The sequence below is a fragment of the Xylaria bambusicola genome, assembly GCF_022495145.1.
Source record: "Xylaria bambusicola strain CBS 139988 unplaced genomic scaffold F5B22scaffold_15, whole genome shotgun sequence".
NCBI classification, from domain to species: domain Eukaryota; kingdom Fungi; phylum Ascomycota; class Sordariomycetes; order Xylariales; family Xylariaceae; genus Xylaria; species Xylaria bambusicola.
The window spans coordinates 367,983-395,915 of NW_025953568.1; the positions used below are offsets into that span (position 1 = coordinate 367,983).

The 27,933-nt window shown below is 48.0% G+C and overlaps 7 protein-coding genes across 7 annotated transcripts; 4 read left to right on the plus strand and 3 right to left on the minus strand.

The window, feature by feature from the left end:
- Nucleotides 1–744: 744 nt before the first annotated feature.
- On the plus strand, nucleotides 745–3,101 carry F5B22DRAFT_602352 (major facilitator superfamily domain-containing protein). Its single transcript, XM_047974664.1, has 5 exons — nucleotides 745–996; nucleotides 1,062–1,444; nucleotides 1,519–1,650; nucleotides 1,726–2,318; nucleotides 2,379–3,101. The coding sequence occupies exons 1-5, from the start codon at nucleotides 865–867 to the stop codon at nucleotides 2,747–2,749; spliced, it is 1,611 nt and encodes a 536-aa protein (XP_047831884.1). The 5' UTR covers nucleotides 745–864; the 3' UTR covers nucleotides 2,750–3,101.
- A 328-nt stretch (nucleotides 3,102–3,429) lies between these two features.
- On the minus strand, nucleotides 3,430–7,804 carry F5B22DRAFT_602353 (bromodomain-containing protein). The gene is made up of 3 exons (XM_047974665.1): nucleotides 6,466–7,804; nucleotides 5,250–6,412; nucleotides 3,430–5,194 (listed from the first exon to the last, which is right to left on the minus strand). The coding sequence occupies exons 1-3, from the start codon at nucleotides 7,553–7,555 to the stop codon at nucleotides 4,016–4,018; spliced, it is 3,432 nt and encodes a 1,143-aa protein (XP_047831885.1). The 5' UTR covers nucleotides 7,556–7,804; the 3' UTR covers nucleotides 3,430–4,015.
- Nucleotides 7,805–8,978: 1,174 nt separating this feature from the next.
- F5B22DRAFT_99611 (uncharacterized protein) lies at nucleotides 8,979–10,305 on the plus strand. The gene is made up of 3 exons (XM_047980763.1): nucleotides 8,979–9,160; nucleotides 9,446–9,478; nucleotides 9,589–10,305. Exons 2-3 carry the CDS (start codon nucleotides 9,454–9,456, stop codon nucleotides 10,194–10,196), a joined length of 633 nt encoding a protein of 210 aa, XP_047831886.1. The 5' UTR covers nucleotides 8,979–9,160; nucleotides 9,446–9,453; the 3' UTR covers nucleotides 10,197–10,305.
- A 685-nt stretch (nucleotides 10,306–10,990) lies between these two features.
- On the plus strand, nucleotides 10,991–13,108 carry F5B22DRAFT_602359 (glutamate decarboxylase). Its single transcript, XM_047974666.1, has 3 exons — nucleotides 10,991–11,483; nucleotides 11,574–11,618; nucleotides 11,725–13,108. The coding sequence occupies exons 1-3, from the start codon at nucleotides 11,397–11,399 to the stop codon at nucleotides 12,886–12,888; spliced, it is 1,296 nt and encodes a 431-aa protein (XP_047831887.1). The 5' UTR covers nucleotides 10,991–11,396; the 3' UTR covers nucleotides 12,889–13,108.
- Nucleotides 13,109–16,735: 3,627 nt separating this feature from the next.
- F5B22DRAFT_99662 (uncharacterized protein) lies at nucleotides 16,736–17,805 on the minus strand. The gene has a single exon (XM_047980764.1). It carries the CDS (start codon nucleotides 17,436–17,438, stop codon nucleotides 16,857–16,859), a length of 582 nt encoding a protein of 193 aa, XP_047831888.1. The 5' UTR covers nucleotides 17,439–17,805; the 3' UTR covers nucleotides 16,736–16,856.
- A 3,102-nt stretch (nucleotides 17,806–20,907) lies between these two features.
- F5B22DRAFT_602367 (uncharacterized protein) lies at nucleotides 20,908–22,682 on the plus strand. The gene has a single exon (XM_047974667.1). It carries the CDS (start codon nucleotides 21,084–21,086, stop codon nucleotides 22,023–22,025), a length of 942 nt encoding a protein of 313 aa, XP_047831889.1. The 5' UTR covers nucleotides 20,908–21,083; the 3' UTR covers nucleotides 22,026–22,682.
- A 3,950-nt stretch (nucleotides 22,683–26,632) lies between these two features.
- Nucleotides 26,633–27,486, minus strand: F5B22DRAFT_645490 (uncharacterized protein; the record flags this gene model as incomplete). The annotated part of the gene is made up of 2 exons (XM_047978594.1): nucleotides 26,633–26,917; nucleotides 27,082–27,486. 2 exons carry the CDS (start codon nucleotides 27,484–27,486, stop codon nucleotides 26,633–26,635), a joined length of 690 nt encoding a protein of 229 aa, XP_047831890.1.
- Between the last annotated feature and the right edge of the window lie 447 nt (nucleotides 27,487–27,933).

Consider the following 27,933-nt stretch of genomic DNA (forward strand, 5'->3'; position numbering starts at 1 on the left):
GTAAAACAGCTGCAGTAATACATCTGATAGGATATGAACTCCGTATATCTCTTTTTTTATTTCTAGTATTCATAAAGGAGACACGTGATAACTCACCTTAAGAGCTCGATTTGAAGCGCAGGGTAAATTGAGATAGAGCCACATCAGATGGTACCAGATAGGAGCCTTTGTGATTGGGAGTACTATTATCATCATCTGAGCAACATATTTTCGTTCGCGAGTCTAGAGGAAAATATATGGTATCGCTGAGTTAAGTGCGAGTGGCTCTATTATTTCGACATAAGTGAACCAAATATTTGAGTGAGATGCGCCGCCGACCTCACAGATAAGAAGGGGATTGGCGGTATGTCATAGATGAGTTGTCAGGTACTGAAGTGTCATCAGGTACGGTACCCAAAGCAGAACCAAAGGCGGTAGCTAATGGCGGTGGCAGAAGCGGTAGCTAACCTAGATTCTCACCTAGAGTGATCGCATAGATGGATCTACACCGTAATACCGTAGAGTTTGGCCTAAAGAACCTGGAATATGACATCTCCAGCTGGGTAGTACGATGCCAAGGCCACTACATCACCAGTCGGATCCATAGCCAGGACTCGTGGTATGATGTTGTGAAGCCCTATCCAGACCCTATCCTAAATCTAGTTCACCCCGTGGGGGACCAGATGGGGGTGGTGCGGAGGAGGTTGGGGTCGATTACGGGGTACGGTGGGGGACACAAGTCATGGGCCGACGTGGAGATGAACCTCTCTGTTCCAAGGTTAGGGTACTTAAACTATCTGTCTGACCCGGACAAGGAGACGAGATTTGACAGCAAGACGGAAGGGACACAAAGAAGATAATATCAGGACGACTCGGCTAGGCAAAATGAGCACAGCCAAAGATATAGCTAGCAGCATCCACCACGACGAGAGCATCGCCAAGATGGACATCGAGAAGCACGATGATAAAGTCGCACAGCTCATGGGCGGCGATCGCGTCGTCCTCACGGAAGAAGATGTACGTATCAGGCTTCTCCCAGACTCTCTATGCGTTGCTCTCCTGTTGACACACGAGATAAACAGGATAAGCGCATCAGGCGGAAAACCGACAAAGTCATCCTTACCATCCTGGTATGGGTGTATTTCCTCCAGATTCTCGACAAGAGCGTGCTGGGCTACGCTGCAACCTTTGGGCTCCGCGAGGACACAGGCTTAACAGGCAGCGAATACTCTCTCATAGGCTCCATTGCGCCCATCGCACAGCTGGCATGGCAGCCATTCTCGAGCTTCCTCATCGTGAGGGTTCCTCACCGCATTCTAATGCCAACTCTCATCCTCGGGTGGGGTATCGCGTCCGCCGCTATCGCCGCGTGCCACAACTTCCAGACTCTCCTCGCGGCGCGATTCTTCTTGGGTCTGTTTGAGGGCGGTTGTCTTCCTCTCTTCTCCATCATTACGAGTCAATGGTTAGTTTGAACCCGCGCCACACATAATCTCGCCTGGATCGCCTGGCTCTAACAATCTTCCCCCTCTTGTTCAGGTATCGCCGAGCCGAGCAGCCGATACGTGTTGCGGCCTGGTACGGCACAAATGGCATTGCTACTATCGTGGCAGCTGCAGTGTCCTATGGATTGGGACACATCAACTCTCCTCTTTTAGCGTCATGGAAAATGTGAGTTCATTCTCATGCCATATGATCTCCTCATATGGATCACAAGCAAATGTCCTAATTTTACTCGTATAATAGCATTTTCCTCTTCGTCGGACTCGTCACCATCGTCACTGCGCCTGTTGTTTATTGGAAGTTAGACAACGATATCCTTTCGGCACGCTTCCTCTCCGAAGAGGATAAGCCAAAGGCTATTGAGCGATTGCGCGCCAATCAGAACGGCATAGGCACACGAGAGTTCAAGTGGAAGCAGATTCTCGAGATGTTCCTGGAACCCAAGACATACCTCTGGGTCGCCCTCTCCTTGTTCATCAACGCCGGCGCTTCCGTGACCAATACCTTTGGTCCCCTTATTATTAATGGGCTCAACTTCGATAAGTATAAGTCCTCGTTGCTGAACATCCCCTTCGGCTTCGTGCAGTGGGTCATCATCCTCATCGCATCGTGGTTCGCGCAGCGGTTCCGCATCAAGTACGCCATTGTTCTGGTATTCATTCTACCTGTCATTGCCGGACTCGCCGTCTTGTACGCCATCCCTCGCACGGCTGATAATACTGCGCCGCTACTCGTTGGATACTACCTCCTCGCGTTCCTGTTCGGCACCATCCCGGTCGTGGTTGCGTGGGTGGTAGCCAACACAGCCGGTATGACGAAGCGATCAGTGATCATGTGTAAGTCAATAAAGGACACCACCTAGTTTTGCCAGCCACCCTATACTAACCCCTCTCCAGCCGTTTACAACGGAGCCGCCTCCATCGGCAACATCATCGGCCCCATCGTCTTCAACTCCAAGGACGCGCCGAACTACTTCCCCGGTCTGCGCGTCGTGCTCGGCTTCTTCGTCGCGACAGCTGCCTGCGCCATCTTGCAAGCCTTCAATCTCGCCTTCCTCAACAAGCTGCAGGAGCGCCGGCGCGTGGCGAACGGCAAGCCCGCCAAGATTGTCGACACGAGTATGTCGAATACCTACAAAGAGATCAGGGCGGGCGACTCTTCCGGAGTCCAGAGTGCCGAGGAGGGCACCGCGGACCAACGCATTGGCCAGCACGCCTTCGAGGACTTGACTGATCGCCAGAACGACGAATTCGTCTATGTGTTGTAAAAAAAAAAAAAAAAAAAAAAAGGGAAATGAAAATCATGAGCGTTTTGGGTTTACTACAGACCTACTGTTATGAATAGCGAGCGTTGTAGTATTTTAGTAGCATGAAAATAGCGTTGCCAAGTTATAATTAGGGGGTCATCACATGAATATACGCCACACACATGCATAATTACAAACTCGGGCTGTGCTACCAAATACCTGTGGAGAGTATCGTATAGGATATTATCATGTAGAGCCCGTGTCGAATCCGGTCAAGATGACAGCACGTCCTATCGTTGCACTTGAGTACGAGGGAGCTATCTATCTTGGCCGTATGTATTATTATTACATTACTGGACTGCAATATCAGCACCATTCCGTTGTAAAAACATTATGCAGGAATGCGCCAACTCCATCAGTCCGGTCGCTTTTCCAAAGCTTTCACGAAAAGCGTCATGCATGTGTCGCTTTATTTCTTTTTTCTTTTTATTTATTTATATCAATAGAAAGGCTAAAGATAGAAGGAAATTATAACGACTAGGTAAAGCCGCATGCTGGCTGGTCTTCCATCGGCGCGCTGTTGCGGTCTTGTAAAGTAATGCCTTGGTCGAGATGAAATTGGATCCCTTCAAAGTGTTACGAGTGTACCGACCATCTATAAGCCGGACTCAGCCAAACAGTATGAGACATTCTTATATTCCATGAGTGGCTACATCCGTAGACTCTTGCTGCCAATTTCAGGTCAATGTTATGCAATAAATGCACAAGTCACGCAAATAGGACACAGGGAAGCGTTGCAAGAGAACCGGACTATATCCATAAATCTGCTAGGCAAAGCATGATCTCGGCTACGTCAATCAAGTAAGAGGGCTACTACATACATGGCATTGCTAGCCCCATAGTAGTTTGTTGGTTTGGCTATGTTTTCATCATCAAAACGTCCAATAAGAACCATCTTCGTCATCACCGTCCAATCCGCTACCCTCTAGTATATGCAAGTTATCTGAAAGACCAAATTCCAGCTCGACGCTGGCCAGATGTCATGTTAAGTTCTTGGAGCTAAGCGCTCATGACAGCGTGCGTCTTCATGCCAAATGAAGCTCAATGCAATAAGGGGTAGAGCCAAAAACGCCTAGGGACCAACCTGAACCATCCATGCCATTCTAAGACAAACTCCCACCAAATGGGTATAAACTTAATGAAGATATGATAGTAGAAATGACAAAACTGCCACTCGTTAAAAGATAAAATACGGAAAAGGATTGTGTGGAGGATATGATGAAGAAGCTACCGCTCGATACTTTCAGGGCTCATAGGAATACCAGTATCATCTTTATCTGTTGGGCTATTATTTCCCTGACTTTGGGTGCTCTCCATACGCTCCATAGGCGGTGGGACAGCCACAGATATGGCTCTTGATGTGGACCCATTCGGAGGGAGGATAGTCTTCTTCAATGTGGCAGCTTTTTCGGCTTCTAACTTGACTTTTTTCGCTTCGGCGGCTTGTTGCTCTAGTTTCTTCTTCTTCTTGTTAATGGCGTTTTGTTCTTTGGGCGGTCGCTTCTGTGGAGATACAATCTTGCCCGTAGCACCAAGTCGAGGCTGAGGTCGCCTCTGCTTCACAGGTAGGTCTTTATCTTCCACCAACGGTAGGTCGCCATTAGCGTGTAGTTTCGCGAGGAAGAAGTTCTTAACCAGACCAATTTGTTCTTGAATATTCTCCTTGGTAACGGGTTCCGGAGGTGGCAGCTCTTCAAAAAGCACGGCATCAGTTGGGCCTTGTGCCTGACTTTGCGCCTGGTATTGGTTCCTCACTCTCGATTGAAGTAGGTGCAGAGGGACAGACAGCACCCCACCCAGCTCGCCCGCTAGACCGAGTTCTTTGAAGCCAAAGAAATCTTCGCCGAGCTCTTCCGCGAAGTCTCCTCCGACAAATTGTTCACTACCGTCATTGAAAGCGGCAGCCCCATCACTGCTGCTACCTTCGGTGACAGCGGGGCGAAGTAGATCGCTTAAATGTGTCTTCATCCGCTCATGAATTCCGCTTAGTTTATTACCTAGTCGATCCACCTCATCTTTGGCATAACTCTCCAAGGCTTCGATCGAATAGCCATTTTCCGCCAGGGTATGAAGTATGGCTTGCTCGTTACTATACCGAGGTTGGAGAACAGATATAGTATTTTCGTTAGTTGACATTGAATCTGTCTTCTCACATTCAGTGTAGGTCTTGAATGTTTGCACTACCTTGCCAAAATAGTCGGCTGCAATGTCGGTAATGGTATCTAATGCAGATGGCTGGTACTCCTCGAAACCGGCGTGGTAGAACAGCTTTGCAACCGATCTTTGTAATGCTGCACGGCACACTTCCGGCGCCATCACCAGGTCATCGCCACACGTCACATGTGGTTCGATATCAGCCTCGCAAAAGGGGTCGGGGTTGTACTTGGGGAATTGGTTGGCGTACACCTACGACAGTTAGCAATTCAAATTTCTTAAAGTGAGTCAGTCTGCCATGGCTTGCCTGTGTCTGGAGCTGCATCTGTTTGATGACCCCTATTTTTGAACAGACTTTCCTGGTTTCTTGCATTTGTCGGAGATTGGCGTCTATCTTTTGAGCTAAGAGGCCCTTGGGGGCTGTAAAATAACCCGGAGGTAACGTGCGGAGGAATTCTTCATGCTGGTTGATAACTTGACCCTCGTTATCCTCGATCCACTGTAGCTTGGCTGGGATATCCGGTACAAATGTCTGAGGCTCATAGTAGTCTGGGATAACCTTTTCTTCATCTTCTTCCATGCCTTCAGCCAATGTCTCCGGCGCCTTTGTTGCTTCATTGCCGGCTTCTGTAGATACGTCGCCTTGCGCATGCCCGATAACACCACTTGCATCTGCTTGTTGGAGGCTGCGAAGATATCGGCGCATACCAGCTTTGGTTCTCAATAGAGCAGGCTCCTCAATGTTCAGCTTCTTGCCATCGAAGAGTTCAAAACGTTGTTTGGTGATGAGAGCGCGGTCTTTCTTGGTGACTTGCTTCCAGATTTTGTACTCCTCGTCTTCATACACTTGTTGCGCCGCATCGCTTAAAGCTTGGCCAAGTGCCATTCCATTTATTGATGGAACATCCAGGTCCATAGCATCAACGTTGCTTCCCATGCCAGAGTGTCCGTTAAGACCACTGGGAGTCATGGAACCACCTACCGGTGGTGTACCAAAGCCGTTGCTACCGTCGAGCTCGGAGCCCTCACGGTTTGCCTTCGCGAGCAGTCCATTGAGCTGTAGAACAGGCTTTTGATCATTATTCGGCGTCCCTTCCTTCTGGTCGTTAGGTGCCTTCCTTGATTTGGTGCCTTTGGCTCCGCCGGCGACGCGGCCACGAGACGACATTATCGGCTCGTCGTCCGAATCATCACCGCCATCATCGTCACCACCATTCTGCTTCCGTCGTTCTTCTGCTTCGACTTCAGCGCGAGGTCGGATAACCAGGTCGGGTATTAAAGGAATGAGCTTCTCGGCTTCTCTTCGCATGCCGTTGGCCATTCTTCTGAGCGGGTGGTTCATGTCCTGATTGTATCGCAGACAGTTATCCCATATAAGGTTGAGGTCAGTGACAAAATCTGTCTTCGATTTGTAATTTAATGATTTCAGCTTCTTCGTCATGGAACCGAGGTCCATAGGCTGCTTGATAACTTGTCATATAGTTAGTTAATTTGTTTAAAAAGCGCATTGTCAAAATGCTCACAATTGTAATAGTCAGGAGCGTCTCGCTTATTAACCCGTTGCAAGAATGGTGTGGAATACTCGGTGTGGGCTTTAAGCTCAGTCAACACCTTCTCCAATGCTTCATAGAGTTCCTCCTGGTTGACATTTTCTTCGCTGGCCCACTTGCTCCGGTTTTTGCGCACTTCGTTCATCAATGAGCGTAGCTCGGCGTCGGAAGCGGCAACCATGTCGCGCTTCATATCTATACGCGCGATGAGGTGCTTAAGTGTGAGGCTCGATGCGCCTAGATTCGCGCTACTAAGTGAGCCGTGATTTTCGCCCGGCGCATTTCCGCTTGTATGGCTGTGATTGTTCTTATCCATCTCAGCTTGGAGGGCCTTCTCGGATTCTTCTAGCTGCTGCTGTTCGCGCATGGCTGTGTGATCGGTTTCGAGGGTATAGATGATGGTGTGAAAGCTGCGCTTTGCGGCTTCCTCAGTGTCTTTCCGAGCTTCCTCAAGTTGCTTCCGCGCATCTTCGATGTTGCTTGCTTGAATCTGTGATACTTGGGAGTTTTCTTCTTTGAGCTTGCCAGGCGATGTTATGGATGGGACAGGGGAGCTCCCTGATTTGGATGGCGACAAGAGACCTTTCGATGCGGAAGTGGATTTGGATTTGAGAGGCGACACACTGATGGGACCAGGGCGCGAAGTATCCTCAGTGCTTTCATCGTCATCGTCGTCATCGTCATCGCCATAGTCGTCTTCATTGATGACTCGCTTGACCCTTTTTGCAGGGCGCTCTTCGAGGGGGGTGTGGTCGGTGGCAGGGGGGAGGGATACGGGGAGATTGAGAGGACGACGTATCGAATCGATAGCACCCTTTTTGCAGGAGCCGTCATCACCGAAAAGAAGGGAAATGCGCGATTCGGTGCGGCGATATAATTCGGCAAAATGCGCGCGATGACGTTCTTCTTCAATATCTGATGCCTCAGGCATCAAAGTCGCGGAATTGTCAGCCGAGTCAAGAGACCGGGCCGGGGCATCATCAGAGCCCCTAATGCCATTGACGCCCGCATGATGAGGATGCGCAGGGGGTGGCCAGGCTGGCTGGCCGTTCGTGATAGACATGATGACCTTCGCGGCAGCGGATGGAGACACAGGGCAGCTGGGAATTGCTGGTCGCCATGCGTGGGAAACGCAGGGTCGCGTCGAGCGGGCAGTGGGGCGGTATACACGCCGAAAATTACGGTAATGAAATGAGCGACATCGAAGGAGATGACAGCGACAGTTTGAATGGAAGATTGATAAGAATGGGAGGTGCCTTGATGGATTGAAGTCGAGGCCGAAGCGCGTAGACTGATGGTATGAAGTCGAAGTGAGGTTTGGAGTGGATCCCTTGCCTCCCGCGTACAGCCCTTCCCAATGCCGTACCATAGACCGAGCGGGACTACCTACCTACCTAATACATACTTAGGTAGGTACTCGAGGTACTGTAGGCCCAGTAGAACGGTGGTTCCATGGGGCTACTACAGAAGGCTTGCCCACTGTCCCTAACCACTAGCCCACTATGGCTGCGACGAGACTGGTACATGTAGCAGCCACCCATTCTCACCAATGATATAAGTACCTCCATCTCCATCTTATATTCGCGTTATAGCGAGCTATGCCACCTACAGCAGGTTGTTACAGAGCCTACTCACCTATCCACTCATCTAGGGATTACCTACCTACCTAAAGTACGTCGTCGACTAACTAAGTATGTAAGTATGTAAATGTATGTTAGAGGCTCGGGAGGTATGTAGGTATCCAAATAGCTATATGGCGTTTAGAGAATGAACGTCATTCCAGATAGCGGTGCGCTCGAAAAGAGTGGTTGGCTTGATTGACTAAGTACCTAAGTATCTATGTATAGGGTAAGTATCTTTGACCAAGATGTTGTAAGCATCGCCAGATGCCAGTAGGTAGGTCTGCCCACATTTTAGATCAAGGGGAACATCGATCACGTGTGTGCAATTATCCATCAAAGATTATTTGATATTCGCTTCTATTAACATGTAGGTGGATATCAAAAGGTCCGAATTAATTTGAACTTATGTATCTCGATGGTAATCAGAAGCATGCTTCTCTCCTTCGAAGATGCTTTTTCCGCATCCGAGTAAAGTCAGCCTTAACTCAGCCCATCTTCTATAAAGAAAGCTTATGTCAACCTTCAGGAACAACTGCTTTAGCTGACAAACTAGTCTCATTGTGTCGGCATTTGATGTAAATATTCGTCAACAATGGCAAAACGTAGGTCACATCTCCATTACGTATCTCATGATATCATGTCACCAGCCGACGTAAGGCAAGACATGGTTACACACTGGCTGCCACTTTGCTGCAGAAATCAACAGGTCTGAGGATTGGGAGATTTCCATTTCCTAAAATGGATGGTTACTTAATCTGATCGGATGGGCGGTGCTTAACCTCCCTGCCTACCTAGGTATGTACCTAGCTCTGTACCTAGGTAGGTAGGTACCTAGGCATTTAGGCACTTACCTAGGCAACTCGAGGCACTGTAAAAGCGGGTGGGAGACAGGCCTGCGGGTTTGTTTGCTGCGCAGTGCAGACAGGCTGCAGAATACCTAGAACTCCCCTAAAGACGGGTACTCGGGAGTACAACGTCGAGCGGGAACATTCTGGCAGATTTGATCAGATTTGGTCAGGTTGATAGACGTGGATAGGTACCCAAATGTAACGTGCTGTTTCATAGCTTCCCCGGCCACCTTTGGTGGTTCTAACTTCTGAGGTACCCGCCGCGTGGCCCGATTGCTTTTTGTGAGCTCAAGCACCACTCCTCCAGCCTTCTCTACGGTTAATGTGTGATATGACCACTGATCCCACCACGTTCAACCATCGTAACTCTAGCCAGCTCACAGCTACGCGGAACAGAACACCGGTATTTGCTGTCTACGAAATCATGTCTACCTAGCCTCGACGTCTGACCCATTCCGATTGATATTTACTCATTTACGCTAGGTACGAATATGCGGATTCGATTGCCTTTCGCAGGTTCGTAGCTCGTCCATCCTACTATTGCTTACGCTCCTCTACCACCATTTGCATGTTTGCCTGGCAAAGAGCTCCAGAGCAATAACGAGCTGACACTCCCTGTCCCATAGGCGTTTTCTTCGTGCTCTGCCTCATAGCAGGCTACGCCGGCCTTTCCTCGCTTCAGCTCGACGGCTTCGTCAACGACAAAGTTCTGCACGCGCTCACCTTCTTCATTCTGACTGTTGTCTTCTATTGGGTCATAGACACCAGTCGTCGTCGCACACTCAACTTAACCCTTGTTGTTTGTACCCTTTCCCTGGGCGTGGGATCTGAGTTCCTACAAGGCTTCATCCCCAACGGGCGCAATTTCGATCTCAATGATATCATTGCCAATATTGTAGGCAGCTTAGCTGGCCTGGCTCTATGCTCATGGTATCATCAGCGGATGCTGGAGCGGAAGCGACAGCGCCGTTACAGCGCTGTGCCAGGTGATGAGCCGGGCGACTTAGAGCTAGGTGAGGGAGCCGGCCATCAGGAGGAAGGAATACTAGGAGCTGAGCAGGGTCGCGCGACAACGTTGGAGGAAGAGGTCGACAACTGGGATGAAAATGCTGTGGACAACTGGAGTGAGGACGATGAGCCCCAGGGAGACATAGGTACCAGTGATAAAATCCTTCCAGGAGAACACAATGGCGGCGAAGGCGCAAATGGAAGTGGCAAGAAACGAGCCGATTAAGCCTCTATTCATTGATTCCATGGTGATTCACGAGCACGGAACGAGCAGAAAATTGGTGGATGGAATATGATTTATTGTGTTTTATGGGATCAGTTAGCATTTTGCTTTCCCTTCGGGCGTTATAGGACATTGATGCGACATGCAGGGGCTTAGGCAAATTTTGCAGGTCGAATCACTAGAAACCAAGTCATTCTGTATCAATTAGACGACTGACGATATCACGGGATACGCCAGATGCTAGGGATGTTTAGATGAGAAGCGGCCTTATCTTTACAACAATGATCAATGATCAAAATTGCTTTGGCCCTCACAATTGAGGGCTGGCTATTTTTTAAGGGAACATCCTGGCACCTACATCTTGACGCCCATGAAGCTGGTACAGATACCATTCCGTCACACAAGAGCAGCACCATACAATACATATATATATAATGAAGATTGCGCCATCTTACATAGTGCACTAGAGACTACTAGCTTACCCATACTATATAAAGTTATGGAAACAAGAGCTTCTAAATTTTGTGAAACAAAACGTGCCATATTTGTAGCGCTACCCCATAAACCAAGCCAAAATGATGCAATCGCCGGTAAAGTCTCGGCAGTTGCGGAGATTCAACACTTTGGTGGTACGGTGTACCTACGAACTGCTGTTTTCGTAAGGTCGCCTTGGAGCGCGATAATCGTTCCTTCATAAAGCAACGAACAAGTCTCGCGATTGCCTATCAGTCTCTCCTTGACATTGGAGATAATCATGCCGTCGTTATTGTCCAACGGAAGCAGTGCGCCGCCTCTGAACAGAGCCGACGAGGTTGATGATGTGAGTAACTCGACGAACTACTGATATCTAACCCCTCACCGCGGAAAAGCAACCAAACTTCCAAGAGATGGTTCGCGGACCCCGCGCCCCACTCATGACCTGCATCACCTAAGTCGCATGAGGCGCTCATATGAACTTCGGCTTGCTCAATGTTTTCGCATCTTTCTAATCCTTCATATGTATAGCTAGTAAATGCCGTGAAATCTCTTATCGTACCCTACGTCCGGGCAGCAGATGAAGCCGCTGTCGTTCGAGCGCAAGGCCACCTCGGCGAAGGCCCATCGGCGCAAAACGTACTTGTTGAATCTCACCGTCCCGAGGACCTCGTGAAGCGCCTTCAGTTCTCCTTACCTGAAGGAGAAGGGAGGGGAAAAGATGGGTTGATGGATACGATACAAACTGTATTGAGATATAGCGTGAATACATGGGATCAGGGATTCCTAGATAAGCTATATTCAAGCACGAATGCTGTCAGTTGCCGCCATGCAGACGGCATTGCCCCAGATGCATGCTCTCTCATGTGAGTGAGTGATAGTGGCTGACAAGACTCATCATCATAGGTGGGCGTGGTATCTGACATGCTACTCGCTGTGTTAAACACGAATGTAAGTCTAGCCCAGCCATGGATACCACGGTGTCTATCCACCTACGTCACCCATGTTCCATTCTAGATCGGATAGATATTGAACTGCGACGCTGACCCCTAACCAGGTTCACATCTACCAAACCTCTCCATCCCTAACAGTCGTGGAAAAAACCACATCGCGCGCGCTCGCGTCCCTCTTCGGGCTAACTGGGCCGCGCGCTGGCGGTGTGACGTGTCAGGGTGGGAGCTCCTCGAATCTCACATCTCTCATAATCGCGCGGAACACCCTCTATCCCGCGACTAAGACTCAAGGGAACACCGGATTCGTCTTTGCTCTGTTCACAAGCGCCCATGGACACTACAGCGTGGAGAAGGCCGCTACGACGGCAGGCATGGGGTCTCAGAATGTGATCACCGTACCTGTCGATGACGAAGGCCGCATGATTCCCGCTACGCTTCGAGACGCTGTCTCAGCCGCCAAAGAGAAAGGTATGACGCCACTCTACGTCAACGCCACGGCCGGAACCACGGTCCTGGGCTCCTTCGACCCGTTCCACGAGATCGCGGACGTATGCGCCGAGTTCAGGCTCTGGATGCATGTGGATGCGTCCTGGGGCGGACCCGTGGCATTTTCGACTGCTCAACGGCATAAAATAGCAGGCGTCGAGCGCGCGAATACTATCACGGTCAATCCACATAAGATGATGAATGTCCCCGTTACATGCTCCTTCTTACTGACGAGCGATCTTGCCGTGTTTCATAAGGCTAATACGTTACCTGCTGGGTACCTGTTCCATGGGGACGACGACGATGACAATGGTGGGGAGACCGTCCACGAGGAAAAAGAGTATTGGGACCTTGCAGACTTGACGTTGCAATGTGGTCGTCGCGGCGACAGTCTGAAGCTAGCGCTCGCGTGGATCTACTACGGCGCGGCTGGCTTTGAAAAGCAAGTCGACCACGCCTTCGACATGGCAGCACACCTCGCATCCCTCGTCGAGAAAGCGCATGATTTCGTGCTGCTATCAAGTAATCCTCCACCTTGTCTACAAGTCTGCTTCTACCACGCGCCCGGCGGCGTTCTAGATTCAAACGCGGAGGCCAATACGCGGCGGACGAAGATCATGGTCCGGAAACTCGTTAGCAGAGGGTTCATGGTGGACTATTCACCCGGTGACAATGGCAGTTTCTTCCGAGTTGTGGTGAATTGCCAGACGAGAAAGGAGACAGTTGATGGGTTGATGAAGGCACTTGGTGAAGTTGGGAAAGAAGTTATTACTTCTTCTTAGAATATATGAGCGTGATATGGCATTTCACAGATTCTAGACAATAGACAGGCTAGAAAATACTATTTAAAACTGCTCGCGCTTTGAAGAGACCATAATAAAAAGGGGAGAAAACAGAAATGATGGCTTTAGATTAGCAGGAGGAGAACATGCCTCATGTACCTAAATACCCAAGGAACAGCATTAGACGCAGAGCGAACAATAATGATGATTCGTGCTTTGGCCTAGACCGCCCTTATTGATGCTTGTATAATAACGCATTTCACTCAATTAATGGCGGTAAGTATAACGAGGGCAGATGACTGGGCTTGGAATTGAAGCCATTCAGAATATAATGATCAACTAAGGCTATAGGAGTTTTTAACCGCCCAATTCCTTTTTGGCTTTGGTGGCTTGACTTGACTCTATATACAATAGGTCTGCCAGCCCTGACCGTCTATGTCTTATTGGCTCATCTCATGAAACGAAGTCTGTAAAACCTCAATTTCAAATACCTATTGCCTGTATGTCAGATCATGAACAGCCCGCAATGGCCTTTCGTACAGCTGAAGTGCAAGGTAAACTACATGTTCAGCTTGTGCGCGTGTAATCCCGAAACTTATTGTTGAAGGAATTCGTTTGATAGTAGAGTGTGTAGCTATTCGCCGTGCCAGATAGATGAGATCAGGTATGTCTCAAAGTAGAGGCAGTCAGTCGCAAGAGAACAAAGTCCCGGCATGCTAGTTACCAATTGAAGCTGGTGAGGCGCATCTAACTTCCTGTTACACGCGTACAATCTGAACATGCAGATCGCCTTACCCTTGGACTGTACGAATGGCCATTGCCGGCTGTTCATGATCTTTGAATACAGATAGGCAATATTGAGCAATCTTAAAAAATAAAGTTATATAAACTTCGCTTCATGAACCAAGCCGGTAAGACCTAGGCGGTCAGGGCTGGCAGACCTGTTGCGTATAAAGTCGAGTCAAGCCACCAAAGCCAAAAAAGAATGGGTTAGTGAAAGACTCCTGAAGCCCTAGCTGATTATTATAATCTGAATAGCTTCAATTCCGAGCCCAGTCATCTGCCCTTGTTATATTCGGCGGCCCAGGTAGCTGAATCGGTACAGTGTAGACGGCTTCACCGTAATTTATCACTTTCATCGTATAACATCCCCTGTCATATGATCAAAGAGACGTGATATTCACTCAGTTCAAGATTCACCATCTTATATCGATATCATGAAATCTGACTTATAAGCAAGCAATCAAAGCTTTTTATCTAAGCGCTATGACAGTGGGCTATACATAACTCGGTGAAATTCCAAGATGAACAGAGGCTGGGATGCTGTCGTATAATAATCTTCGCTCGAAAGGATAGCATACAAGCTGGTAGGGATTAAGATGTTCATACAAGAAAGCGCGAGAGAGTTAACTGTTTCATAGCGATATCCGTGTTGCTGGTTATCAAAAAGGATGCACCAAATTCGTAGAGGTTCATTGAAGTAGAACATATTTTCATACTCCTGCTTATATGCGTTGTTGTAATTGGTGATAAAACCTAGGTCATTTTTCACAGTAGTATAAGCATTTATCCTCCCGACTATTGGACCGACACATTATGTATAACCTTAGCTCACTCTATCAATACCATGTAACTGCCTCTGTCTCCGCGTTATGTTTTAACCTGGATTAGTATATGTCCTCTACCTAATCAGACCACGATTGTCTCACCATCTCTATTAGTCTCTTTATGTTATGTTCGAGAGAAGTTAGAAATAATAGGGGTTTCGCATTTCTATGAGACCCTAGTGAGTCCAAGGGTTTGATTTACATAATATCTACGCGTACGCGATGAACGTGGTCATGTCCACGCCTCTATTCAGCGTCTAGCCCTCACCTTTGGGGTCCTATGTCCTCAAGATATTGAAACTACCACTGCTTCGCTGATGAGAATAATAAGATATCTATATAAACTTAGATAGTTATTGCTCGAGCATTTACAAGCTGCACGCCTTTGAATTTTCCAACGTTAATCTGTTCGATTAGATCGGCCAAGCAAGGAAGCTTCCCAGTAACCTGACCCTGAGCAGGCCAGCCTCACGAGTCTACAATTCTCATGTATGGCAACACGCCTTAAATTGCTGTTGCTGTCTCGCAATTGAGAAGCCATCATCAGGAAACTCGAATAGAACCTTTTCAACATCACAGATGCCATACTAGGATTCCCATGACTTGTACTGCGATGCTTCCGTACGTAATGACTGGCGGTGTTTTAATTGGATCACTGGGACTGAACGCTTAACTTTCAGTCTCCCTCTAGATAGATTTTTATGAAACTAGGCTGCTCATGAGCCTTATCGCATTTGGGACCGGATCGAGATCGTGAGCGATTGTAACAAGCATGGTATGTATCTAGAATCTATGACTTCCTGATCGTTCTCTTGCAGGCCGTAAAAGAGAGTATAATTCTTCCTCGAGACTTGTATATCTGATACATTAAGCTACGCGAGATTTTTCTGCTGAATGAGATAGAGGTATAATATAGTGATTGCTCATTATGTCAAACTTTTCGTCGGAGAAATGCACTGTCAACGCAAAATGCATAGGGAATAGTAATAACGCTTATGTGCGTCTTTCCCCCAAGTTCATTTATAGTTATATTTTATGAGTTATTCAGACCCGATCAATACCTACCAACCAGGCTATTCGATAGCATTGAGATGACACTGCTGAGGCTCTGCAGGCTGCTTACTATGCAGACTTCTGTGCGTACTATGGCCGAAGCACACTATAGCTCAATGCATGCCACCCATGATCGGACTAGTAGTCAAGGTTAAATGAGCTGTCAGCGATGTACATAAAAACGCATTAGGTTTAAGTGAGATTACACGCCAACCTAATTGACATCAGCGGTCCTTTTCTCTATATTATTTGGAAGCTGGGTGCATGTTTCGGCGTATCCACGAAGAACTAGACCAAGTGACAGTACCATCTAGCGTTGCCAGGCATTGAATCAAATCACCATGTGACCGAGCCGATACTAGGTTGAAATCATCTCAACAAAGTGTACTGGATGTAGAGTTGTAATAGATGAACAGTCGGATAGGATGCATGACATTCTCCTTAACAAATGAATACCGAGAGTCCTACTTTTGAACAGTCAGGTGCACTTGAAATCCTAAAACCAACTCTGTCTCTTCCATCTGTCTTGAAAGCGACACATGAATGCACAGTAATTCTTTGATTTATGCTTGAAGCATCGTTTATGTATGAGTAGCTCTTTCGTATGGCGCATGTGGCACTTCTCAAAATGAGTATCTCTGACAAAACTTCTTCGATCCAGGTATATAGATGCTCGGGATCTACTTGCCATAGGAATGAGCCGATGAATCCGTGTTTTCGGAAATTTCTCTACTTGACCCTTCGACTCGAAGATAGTATGTGCCAATTCCTGACTCGTCGAACTTCTAATAAATAATATTTAGGTGCTAGGGAGATATATGGCACTTCCCGAAGAGCGTACTTACATCCAGTCTAGGCTCATCGGTAATAAGTTCCATGCAAGCGTGGATCGAGCACTAGGTAGAGATCCGGTTGAACCTAAAGATAGGTAGTGCCTACATGTAAGGTCATGGGGAAACGAGTTTGTTTGTACTAGGCAGTTATAACAGCTACTACGCCTAGTAATGCACATGTGTGTGACTATATCTCGAAGGAGAGTAGCCACTCTAGAGGACGAGCTCAGCATTTCCAGGGAGCGAGATGAACGCACGTTCCTTGCATGTTGTTATTCGATCGTCTGCTAGCGTTGCTTGGCTTGTCCGAAGAAACGGTTCCTTGGCACCACAAGAAAACTCTAGTGGTAGGAGCCTTAGTTCCGGAGTCGATTCCGAACAAGTAGAATGCGAAAATTACGAAAGCGCTGAGATCTGAGGATATCGCCACGATCGAACATTGTATCTGCGGGTAGGCGAGAGTAGCCAGTCGTAGTCAGTCGGCTAGCTGGCACGGAAGCGTGCTAAGGGCAGACCAAGGGGAAGCAGAGAGGAGACTTGGGACGGATGCGGATAGGAATGCGGGCATGGCAAAGATGGGAAATGCCATGGGAATTACGGAAATGCGAGATTTGCCCATACTGGGCGTTGCGTCATTTGGGAAGCGAAACAAGTGGCACGACGTAGGATCGGCAGGGATAATCTGTGATGGGGGCAACGAAATTTGCACACAGCTCGACAGCCAACAGCGAGCAGAGACTGCGAGAGAGAGAGCCGAGAGAGCGAGGACAGGCAGGCGAGGCAGGGCGATCGTGGCCCAGCCACAGTGTGGCCGGTGTGGCACATGCGACGCTATGCTGCGGGTCCTGCATGGGGCAAGGCGGGTGCTGACAGCTGATTGGGCCTCGGCGCTGTCTGACGGTGTGCTGACGGGCTCCGTCGAAATTGTTAAGGCGCCAAGTACCGCTGCCTGTTTGCCGGTTTGGGCTACGCCTGCAGACCCAGCGCCCGAAGCACCTGGGCAGAGGGCCATGACGGACGTTTTGCTCCGCGCTCTCTCGCTCCAAACCCACATCATCACGAACTACGCACTCTCACCCTTTGTTGCCAGCCCCGAGCCAGCCCCCGAAACAGGATAACGGCTCTCAGCCTGTGCCAGCAGTTCGGACGCGATCGAGGATTATGACGACAATCGGGATTCCTTAAGCTCGTGGGCCTGCACGTGTGCGCACCAGAGCTAGACCTGCCCAGAACCTGCCGCGTCCAGACCGTGACCTGGCGTGTTTTGCTTGTGCCTGTTCTCCAGTGTTACACTGCGCCTAGCCGGCAGTATTGCGAGATACGTCTCTCGTTGGTTTTATTATCTTCCGTGACCAGTATAACCTGATTTTTCCTGTAAGCAAAGGATCGGTTAGAAATAGGTACCGTACTTGGGTATACAGGTACTGTGTGTACTGATAATGCAGTGCCTTACTATTACACAGTAGGTACCGGATTACACGATGAGAAGACTACTGGCATACGCAGGTACTGGATAGATGTATACTATGTAATTATTTGTATTACAGAAAAACGTGAGGAATCATCACGTACCTTCTCGCTTTCACTACGTCTCCTGACACTATTCCAAGCCAAAGCAGCGTTAGCTGGGGCTAGTAGCGTAAGTAGATAGTAGATAGTAGATAGTGTAGCTACTGCATGTAAGCAAAGCAGATGATACGAGCTCCCAGTACATCGACGAGATAGCTACATCTATTCGTCTCAGCGGATTTCGATGGACTCGGAGGAACGGCCTGAAGGACGAATAACAGGCTCAGATTAGACGATGTATAGCTTTATGTTCCACCGGGATCGAACCATGTTGCGTGCAATCGACGTCTAGGACGACGGGCATATCGGAGGGAAAAAAGAAACGAAACATTAATGCGGCACGATGGTAGAGTCTCTCACACGACTTAGTCACATACCTACTCGCACTACTTATCTGTACTTGTATTTCACATGCCTGTTTTAGGTAATTTGTTGCGTGTCTGCCGATTCTGGTCCTGCGGTTTGCGGTAGGTAATCGACAACTCGCACGAGTACCTACTGTATGACTTTCCGTCAACTTGTGAGTTCCTATCTGACAGGAGCTCTCTCCGAGAGCCTTCATTGGTCGGGTGTAGATGCATAGTGAAGGCGGAGACAAATACACATGTTGGCAAGCATTGGCAGGCATTGGCAGGCATCCCACCAAACAGAATCCCCGCATTATCTTAGAACGAAAGGCTTGGCAAAGTATCGAGACAACCATTCGGCCATTCGAGATTGAATAACACTTGTTTCGGATATAAGCTCAACACAACTATAACAGTATTTACCGTAACCAGCCCAGATGGAGAAAGCAGGGGAAAGGCATCACGAGAAAAGAACGATTCGTGACGAGGAATGGTATCTCGAAAGCTTGTTAATCGGAAAAAAAGAAAAGGGAACCTGAATTCATTCATGAATCCAGCAATGTGGATAGCCGTTTCAAACTTGGGCAGCTACATGTAGAAGCCAAGAGCCGAGTAGGGATACTATGTAGAAATTCTTCATTAACGCCGATAAAGACCCATGTGTTGGGTCGCCTCAATCGCTACTAGACCTTTAGCACGGGGAAATTGCGTAATTCCTCGAGTACAGCCTCATGAGGTAGTTTGTTTACGTTATGATTTCCATCCCAAGAATCCCATAGTTGATGATCACGCTGTTTGGCAAAACCTCCATGCTTGTGTCTACTCGTATAGGTATTAGTGGTGGCGAGATTGGACTGCCACACGGATATAAGACAAAAGTGATCGATATCTCGGACTAGCTCACAAAACAGCAGCACACAGATAATGACAACTCGCAGGATTCAGTACCTACGAGAAAGCCCAGTTACAGTAGAATATGTTGGTACCTACGCTACCTACGTAATTAGGCCGTGTCTTGCCGTGAGACTTCCAAGTTCCCCTCATCTTCCCACTGTTCCAGTGTTTTGCGGGCAATGCGGAGAATTATGAAGATCCTTACAGGTACGTACTACTGTGTATGTAGAGGTACCTAATGTACTCGATATCTCTCACGGCTTATACTATACTACACATGTAATAGGTAGGTAATTCGACCAAGCCTCTTCGGCCCTCCAACAAGTAGATACTGTAATAATACATGTAGAAGAAGCCTTACAATGATACTACAATAATACTACAATCGTGTCGATATTGGGTCTGTATGTAGGAGCTGGGGGGTCTCCCTTTCTTGTTTGGGCGTAGAGCGGTACGCGACTCACTATCGGCGGCGATGTGCCGTCTTGCTCATCCCTGCTCTCCCATCACCGCCGGAAGCTTATGCATTCTTTTATTGGGGTCAAACCTTGCCTATCCCGTGCCTCATCTCGATCGATGGCCAGCGCCGGAGCTTCAGTCCCTTCTCTGCCCTTCGAAGCTGATGGGCTGCTGGGCTGCTGGCTAGTGTCTGCCCATCCGAGCCATCCCACGCCGCCGCTCCTCCAGACGTCTACTACATAGTATGTAGTAGTACCGCACACAGCACAACGTCGTCTCGCTTTGCTTGCATCCCTGTAGTGCGCGAGGTGGGTTCGTAGCAAGCGCCCGGGAACCTGTTAATCTGGTCTGCTCTTACGTTTCTTCTACGCAATGCTAGGCGCGAGCTCTGAGCTGTTGCTCCGCCGCGCGTTATACAGTAGTACATCTCCTGTGGTCGTACGTCGTACCCCCCCAAGATGTACTCAGGATGAGGCCCATGGCATTCTCTATTCCACATCCTTCCCTCCATCCCATAAGTATACGTGGGCCTTATACCTAGGTAGTATAGTGTAGGGAAGTCTCTCGGTAGGTAAAGTAGGTATATATGTCTGGATACCTCGGCCAGGTAACGCTATCTGTTGACGTGTTCTCCCCCTTTTGTCTTTCACATCCTTTGTAAATCACCCTCACACTATCCGATCCGCCCACGCAATCGGTAACCGGACTACGTTGCGGACCAATTATTTGCACAAGCACTTTGCTTCATCCATCTCGACTACAGTCCCATCATTGAGTTGAGTAGGGTCGCCTCATCAGCTTTGGTATACGACTTCATAACTTCAGCATCTTCGCACCCTCCAGATTTGGCAGCAAGGTCTTCAGTTCGCCATCTTTGGTAGATCGAATATTAGGAGTCCCGGCTTGCCCATCACCTTGAATAGCTGCCAGCAGTCGAGAATTAGACACTTACTACTGCCTTTACGGCTGCACATGCCGGCGAGCTTAGACACAAACAGCACCATCCCCGACTTCGTCAACGGCATACAGAGAAATCATCCAGTATATACCGGCGGCTGAAATATTCGCCTGGTGCGCTTTACAAGGAGCCTGTCGCCACCACTATTACAGAGACCTTTGTCAGCATCGTCACTTGCTAGAGTGATTGGGTGCACGACGTATCACCAACTTACCAGATTCAATCGGCTACTTCTCAAGTCGCGTTCATGCCCAAGCGATCTTATGACATCTTGGCCGATATGTCGACAGACTTGAAGTTTCCGCCTGTCAAGGCGCAAAAGGCAAGCTTCATCATTCGGTGTCTCCACATATGTCCAGCATACTAACGTCTCATTTAGACCGAAAGATCGCACGAGGAGAACCAAGAAAGGGCATATATAGCCGCATCACGACGAGCAGATCGCAGTTTGGAGGCTCGGGTTCAATCAGCCAAGATGGCTTCTGATATTCATCGGAAGAGGACAGGTCGTGGTTTAAAAGTCAGCGAGGAGATTGTGCTCAAGGAGGAGATGTATGAAGAGATGGAAGATGACATGCCGCGTTCCTACAAGTCTCTAGCAGCTCATCTTCAGACCCATTCGCCCGAGCTGAATCACCGTGTCAGTGCGTATATTGCGAGTCAAACAGCGATGGCGACTATGGCGAAGTACAATGAAATCAACAGGATGTTTAGCGAGGCGTTTCCCCGTGCTGCCAGCTTTTCTCAACAGACGCAGCATTCAAATTACATGTCACCCCTTGTGGCTGGTCATCATCGCTCAGCGTCCGTTCCGGAACTAGCAGGGTCACCGATTTCTAGAACGCACTCCACGTCAGCACTGTCCCACACGCCAATGGCGGATAATTCGATGCCGAGTTTGTCGCCAGCTCATAGCCCAAATGATGGAGCCGTTCCAACACCTGAGCTCAGTCCCGTTACCACGTCTACAGATATCACGGAGTTAAATGGCACGCCATACCAAATGCCTCAATCTCCCTTTCCATGTCTTCCTCTCGACCCACAGCTGGCTCAGCAGCCAACATCTAGCTTCACATCGGAACTGCCAAATGAGGTCAAGATGATGGCCAATATCGACATGACAGATCCGATGGCCATGCACTTCTTCGGAGATGACACTTCATCAGTAATGGGCATCCCTGATGAATTTAGTGGAGGTGTCTCATCTTACAACCCTTTCAATCCCAATGAATTGGACAGCTGTGACGGTTCCAAACCTTCCACCGACTACTACGACGGGCTGTTCTCACCTCTGGACACCTCATTGGATTTCAAGGAGGGACCTTCCAGTACTTTCCCACATTTCGGAACCCCGGGTTGTGGTGCTCCCGGGATGGAAGGCTGGGAGTCATTCGTGGATTTCGATACAGAGCAATAATGATTTTTGACCATTCTAATGAGCACGGGAAGTCCTACAAGCTGGACTTCCTCGGCATTACGACTTTGCTTTCTACGCTATGAATTATTTCATCTTTTATGCCAGCGATACCATGTTATGATTTATGTCACCTTTTAGGGTATGACACCGGCCTAGATTAGATGCTGAAAGGCGTTGTTGGGGCATCAAAATTTACGCTTTGGATTTTTATGATTAACACCGAGTTCTAATTGGCTGTGCCGTTGGGCACTCGAACGAAACTCGACACGTCGACTTGATCCGCTCACAAGCACGGCTTTGCACATACCAGGTTCGCATATCGACATCTCTTCGATTGTCGACGCATTTCTATCATTGGTCAGCTGGGAAGTTGCCTAAAACAACCTTGGATACACGCCTATATATGGCAACTGGTATTATTGGAGATTACGATCTCAAGGTCACATGAATCTCTGCAAAAGACAGAGCCATCTCATCTCAGGCCGTCGAACGACGTAAGGCGCCTTACGATTTTGAATGCACTGAATTGGTCTGTGGCTTGATGGCTATCCGGGTTTTACAAAATTAAAATGCCACACAAAGAAGGAAAAACAAATAAATAGCTGAAAAAAACTTAGAAATAAAAACCCAAAATGTTTTAATTAAAAATATAAAAAAGCCTGACCATCTCGCTTGGTGATATGCGTTGCACACAAATTTACATCCAGAAGAGATTCCGTCAAGGTGTAAACTTCCCTGTCAAGCCTTCTCATTAATATGTCACCTTCGCCACTAGGACGAAATGGAGTTGGTTCGCTACCGTTTCCGCTGCTGGCTGCATTATATGCTTTGCACCAGTTTGCCAAGGTCGGACTGGAGGCCTTTAGCACAAGATACATACTTTCGATAGTCAGCAGCCGTTGAAAGTCTGTTTATTCGTTCCTCCCCGCCGGAGTCCGCTCCGTCCGCATGAGATTCCAACAAGGCGAAATTTTCACAAAGAGGCAAAAGACTATTGTCCTTTTTTTTTTTGCTGCAGTTTAGTTTTAGCCAAGTTGCTTGCTTAGTGCGTGACTGATGCTACGATATTGAAATCAGCTGGCTGAGATTACTACAGTGCACATCCATCGCGACTATGAGGACACGACCCCACTGCCGATATTCCGATACTCCGCTCGACACGTGAAAGAATCTGGAAGAAGCTGAAGTATTCTCTCTCTCATCGAGATCTGTGATCCTTTTTATCCACAGTAATGCTCTCTCTGAGCTATGAGCCATGGCCCACTTACTCTTATTTTTACTAAAAAATCGTTGAATACACTCTACTGTTATGTTCGATACGAATGCTCAACTGGGAACCTAGTTTCTTTAGGGTAAAAAGTTTTTGAGTTGCGCGTCGGCACTGAGCGGAGAACTCCGCTATGTACTGGTTGAGGAACATGAGGTGCGTACATGCAGACCTTCACTGCACTCATTAATTGCTGTGATACTCGTGATTCTCCTGTTAGGTCTCTGCGGGTTTAGAGTACTGATAATATAATCTGTTCAGCACCAGCATATGTCACTGAGCTTCATGGCGGACCATAACCTGAGTAGACACCACGTGTCTATGTTAGGGTCTGATTGTCGTTTAACAAATCAAGATATAGAAAGTTCTCTGTTGATTTCAATGAAGCTGATTACAGCCTAGGAAGAGTGAAGGACCAAGAGAGGCTACGAAATCCAAAACAAGATGAGACTAGATCTCCACATAGGTTCAGCAGAGTTGATTTTCAAACACCCCTAGCATTCAGGGTCGACAGCAAAGTTGCCGAGAATGTACCAACATGACCTGGTCCTATCATGGTATAATGCGCGCCGCCGACCTCATGAAATCGGTGTGTTGACCTGCAGAATTGCCGCCACTCACTTAAGTGTACATTCGCCCATTCTTCTCAGTTGGAGCTTGCCGCTTTCGATAGCATAACATAGAAGATATCAAGGACAGTTACATTAATACCTTAAAGTTCGTAGCCTGTAGCCATCCGTGGTAGGTCATATCCCACGTCAGTCCAGCGAATCAAGCCTGGCCTGTTAAAACCCATCTTGGTCTGCTGAATCAAAGATGTAGGTCAGCCTCATGAACGTAGTCACAGACACTTGTACTCAGTTGGCGATCAATTTGGCATTTTAAGTCGAATGATATCAGTGGAAGAAACCCAAGGTTCTAAAATGGGCGTATTGATCGTGATTGTATCAAACTCAGCCCTCCGAAGGTCGCTCAGAATACCGGTTCTGAAGGTCTCTGCATCGTCGGCTTCTCGTCCATCTCACTCACGGGCTTTCTCTCTAAGTTGACGCACTTGGTGCAAATGAAATGCATTACCCTTCGAGAATGCCCCTGATTCGTACAGTGCTCTCATCCTAGCGCGATATCTTTCCCAGCGAGGCACAAAAACTCCTGCTCATCAATCATTGCCTGGTCTCCGCTACGAAGCAGCCATCTAGATAGAGTAAATACATACGCCGTGGCATGTGGATCGCCGTAATAGCTTTTGAAGACCACATGCCCGCGAACTTCGAGATCACCAACTTCATTTGGAGCGGCGACTTGAATGCCTTTCCCGGGCATGGTGATGCGCATTTCGATGCTGTTCATGCAGGTTTCAAGGGATGACACCACGGCGCCCCTTCGTCGTAATCAGGGCATTCCAAGTTGAAAATCGATCCGGCACACGTCTCCGTCATACAGAAGCCGAGAGTGATGACGTTTTTAGGGGCTTTGTAATAGTGCAGCATGGAAGACGCCGCGATACAGGTATCTAGGTTGTCCCCCCCCTGAGACAAGAGTCGAGAGGTTTGATAGATCCCATTTTTGGTGATCTGCATCAGCGAGGCCCTCGCTTTGGACAGCCGAGATAAGCTTGGCCAGAAAGGAATTTGGTGCAAACGTCTTAAGACCTTGTGTCGATGAAGCAGCGATAAGAATATTGTTGGAGATGAGACTATATCAACCGCATGAACGTGTATCTGATCAATACTAAGCTATAAAGCCTGTATATGAATTTCGATCAAACTTGCAACATATTCAAGCCCTATCCTATTTAAGAAGGGGTAGTTTCCTGGCTGAATTGGGCGCACAGCGGATTTCCCTGCCACCGCTGCCAGTATCTGACCATGAGACAAGCTCACGGCTTTGGAGTTTCCAGTACTGCCAGGCGTTAGCATCAGCGTTGCTATCTCTGAACCCCCTATATAGAGACTCAATGTGCTTAATGGCACAACTTTTTTCTGGATATCCTCAGTGATATGTACGTGTAAGCCATGGTCTTCGCAGAATACGTTAGTCAAATCACATGTAGTGAGGCAAATGGGGTTTCTCAAAAGGGATGCCAATCTCTTTATTTGGTCGGCGCTCAGATGGTTTCGCGAAAGGATTACAGGGAGCCCGCCTGCGCAGAGTAAAGACCAGAACCAGACGATATTGTCTAAGTGAGTGGCGAAATACAATAATACCAGTTGCTTCTCCTTGAACTCAGAAAGGTTTAATATCAGGGTAATACTGTTTTGCTGAGATTCAAGATTTGCTTCAGGGGTCATTGGACTTGATGTACAGGCATGGATCAGTGAGCACTCCCTCCCCCCCTCCAAAACCAGCAAGTTTTTTCTTCTAGACTCATATCACCTGCTAGTAGAAGCGCTAACATTATGGGAGTTTAACAATTGTGTCTCCCTACAAGCCATCATACGTCTCAAAATTGCCAACATTGTCCCATTAAGACAGACTTCATATACAGCTGTCGCCAAGCAAACTGGCCTGGATGAACGAGCAGTACGTCAACTTCTCAGACATGCAATGACGATGCGAATATTTCGCGAGCCTGAGACAGGAATGGTGGTACATACAAAAGCGTCAAGGGAACTGCTCGATCCCGTGGCTAATGACTGGGTGCGTTTGGGAACTGAAGAGATGTGGCCTGCAGCCACAAAGGTAAGATGAGCTGCCATGATGATCTAGAGGAGCACGAGCTAAGTTTCCACCCTTGCGAAGATGGTCGATGTTTTGCAAAAGTGGCCAGGATCGTAGGAGCCGCACGAAACGGTGAGAATCTTCGTTCTTCGGAGTTCGAGGAGGAACAGGCGAAGACTGATGGTTGATTTCATCGCAGGGGTTTGCTAGTGCAAATGGTTCAGACCGAAGTATCTATCAGAAGCAGATCCCGGTCGCGCCCTTCGTTTCGCAAACGGCCTACATGCTCATGCAGGAATATAACTCAACCCATGTCGTCAACGACTACGACTAGGCGAGTCTTGGAAAAGTTTAGTTGGTCGATATTGGAGGCGGCGCGGGTCACGTCAGCGTGGAATTGACTAAACAATGTCCTGGTATCACTGTCACTGTCATTGTCATAATATTTAGCTTGCGTAATGGATAATGCCTTCCATTGTCTAGGGTAGCTATGAAACACATCGCGGTTGTCCTAACGACGGCGCCTCCAATTCCATCATCTCATTATCCAATTCAACGCAGATTATCAAAATTAACAATAACAATGACAGACTAAGTTGACAACCTAAGGCAATGAATTAATTCCCTATGCGTCTGCTTGTCTCCTCCTCTTTTCTGCTATTATCTGTATCAGTCATCCCTAAATTGGCTGGAGTGCCAGATAGTTCTGGGCGGGCATGTCCTTCGTTAGCCTGTTGACCTTCCGAGCGAGGAGCATCCGAAGCGGATGATTTAGGGAGCATGAAATCATGGCCGCCTGCATTAAGGTGATGTCTGATGGACTGATGGCGTATCTCTCGTCTACCTTGCGTCTGGGCTCGAGGTCTTCGGTTGATTCTCGCACAGGACCTTGGATGTAATGTTGCAGAGCGTTGCCTCCTAGATCTTCTATGCCTAATATTCGGTTCCTGTTGACTCCCTGGTCCTAGAATTCAGTAGGTAATATCATAATAAGCCAGAAACACGCAATATACCTAGGCCCACTGAGTTCGTTGCTCCTACGGCTAGCTCAGAATAACGCCAGCCCCGCCCCGTGCTGTTGTTATAGACTCGGTAACCACCAGTGTGTTCTACATATCCCGGACTTACACGGACTGTAGGCAATGCGATTCTATTGATACTTGGTCTCGGTAACGGTGGAGTTGGAGAAATTGTTGGGTTTGCTGAAGTTGAAGCAGGAGAGGACTGAATGTTCGTTGAATTCTCCTGGAAAGGTACGCTATAAGGACGATGCGCTGATATAATAGACGAAATCGAAGGCAGCGAAGGAGTGTACGAAGGTAGCTGAGCCGTTGCTGGTCGTGGGGCTATCGATATCCGTGAAGTAGAAGAATATGGCTGATTTGAATCGGTACCGAGAAGAGGGAAAGCCCTTGGTATACGTATGGTTCCAGCGACAGTTCTTGGAGTATCTGTGGAAGTTTGTAATGGTCCCTCGGTTCTCTGTTTTTCAGAATTGGTGCAGTTTGTATTGTCATAACCCGATCTGGGCATTATGACTTAGAATGGACAATATGATACTTGTGCGTATTAATTGGGGTGGAGACAATGCAAGCTATACCCAGCAATTTCTCAAGCGTCGAATCTGAAACGAGCCCTAACTAAACTGACTGGATGAATAGGGATACTGAAGGTATAGTCAACAGGGAACAAACCTGACGGGCCAGTGATTTGCTTTTCGTTTGTAGCAGAGTTCAGAGGCGAAGGGTAGGTAAGACAAAGCGGTGTAGTGGTTTGGGCTATGAGATCGATTATAACCAGTATCGAGGTAGTATCAAAATAAAATCAAGGTAATGAGCTAGTTATTGCTTCAAGATTGTGAAATCTAGATGTAATCAGATGGATAAGCCCGAGTCTAGCGGAAACGTAGAGTAGATATATCGAATCTATAGGCAGTGTAGCTGTTTGACGGCACGAAGAAAGCACATTGTAAGCGCTGTA

Coding starts and splice junctions, on each gene's coding strand:
- F5B22DRAFT_602352 (XM_047974664.1), top strand. CDS start 865: ATGAGCACAGCCAAAGATATAGCTAGCAGCATCCACCACGACGAGAGC. Junction 997..1,061: donor TCGTCCTCACGGAAGAAGAT/GTACGTATCAGG, acceptor CGAGATAAACAG/GATAAGCGCATCAGGCGGAA. Junction 1,445..1,518: donor TCCATCATTACGAGTCAATG/GTTAGTTTGAAC, acceptor CCTCTTGTTCAG/GTATCGCCGAGCCGAGCAGC.
- F5B22DRAFT_602353 (XM_047974665.1), bottom strand. CDS start 7,555: ATGTCTATCACGAACGGCCAGCCAGCCTGGCCACCCCCTGCGCATCCT. Junction 6,413..6,465: donor CGCTCCTGACTATTACAATT/GTGAGCATTTTG, acceptor CTATATGACAAG/TTATCAAGCAGCCTATGGAC. Junction 5,195..5,249: donor AGATGCAGCTCCAGACACAG/GCAAGCCATGGC, acceptor TAACTGTCGTAG/GTGTACGCCAACCAATTCCC.
- F5B22DRAFT_99611 (XM_047980763.1), top strand. CDS start 9,454: ATGCGGATTCGATTGCCTTTCGCAG. Junction 9,479..9,588: donor GATTCGATTGCCTTTCGCAG/GTTCGTAGCTCG, acceptor CCTGTCCCATAG/GCGTTTTCTTCGTGCTCTGC.
- F5B22DRAFT_602359 (XM_047974666.1), top strand. CDS start 11,397: ATGGATACGATACAAACTGTATTGAGATATAGCGTGAATACATGGGAT. Junction 11,484..11,573: donor TATATTCAAGCACGAATGCT/GTCAGTTGCCGC, acceptor TCATCATCATAG/GTGGGCGTGGTATCTGACAT. Junction 11,619..11,724: donor TCGCTGTGTTAAACACGAAT/GTAAGTCTAGCC, acceptor ACCCCTAACCAG/GTTCACATCTACCAAACCTC.
- F5B22DRAFT_99662 (XM_047980764.1), bottom strand. CDS start 17,438: ATGATGTGGGTTTGGAGCGAGAGAGCGCGGAGCAAAACGTCCGTCATG.
- F5B22DRAFT_602367 (XM_047974667.1), top strand. CDS start 21,084: ATGGCTTCTGATATTCATCGGAAGAGGACAGGTCGTGGTTTAAAAGTC.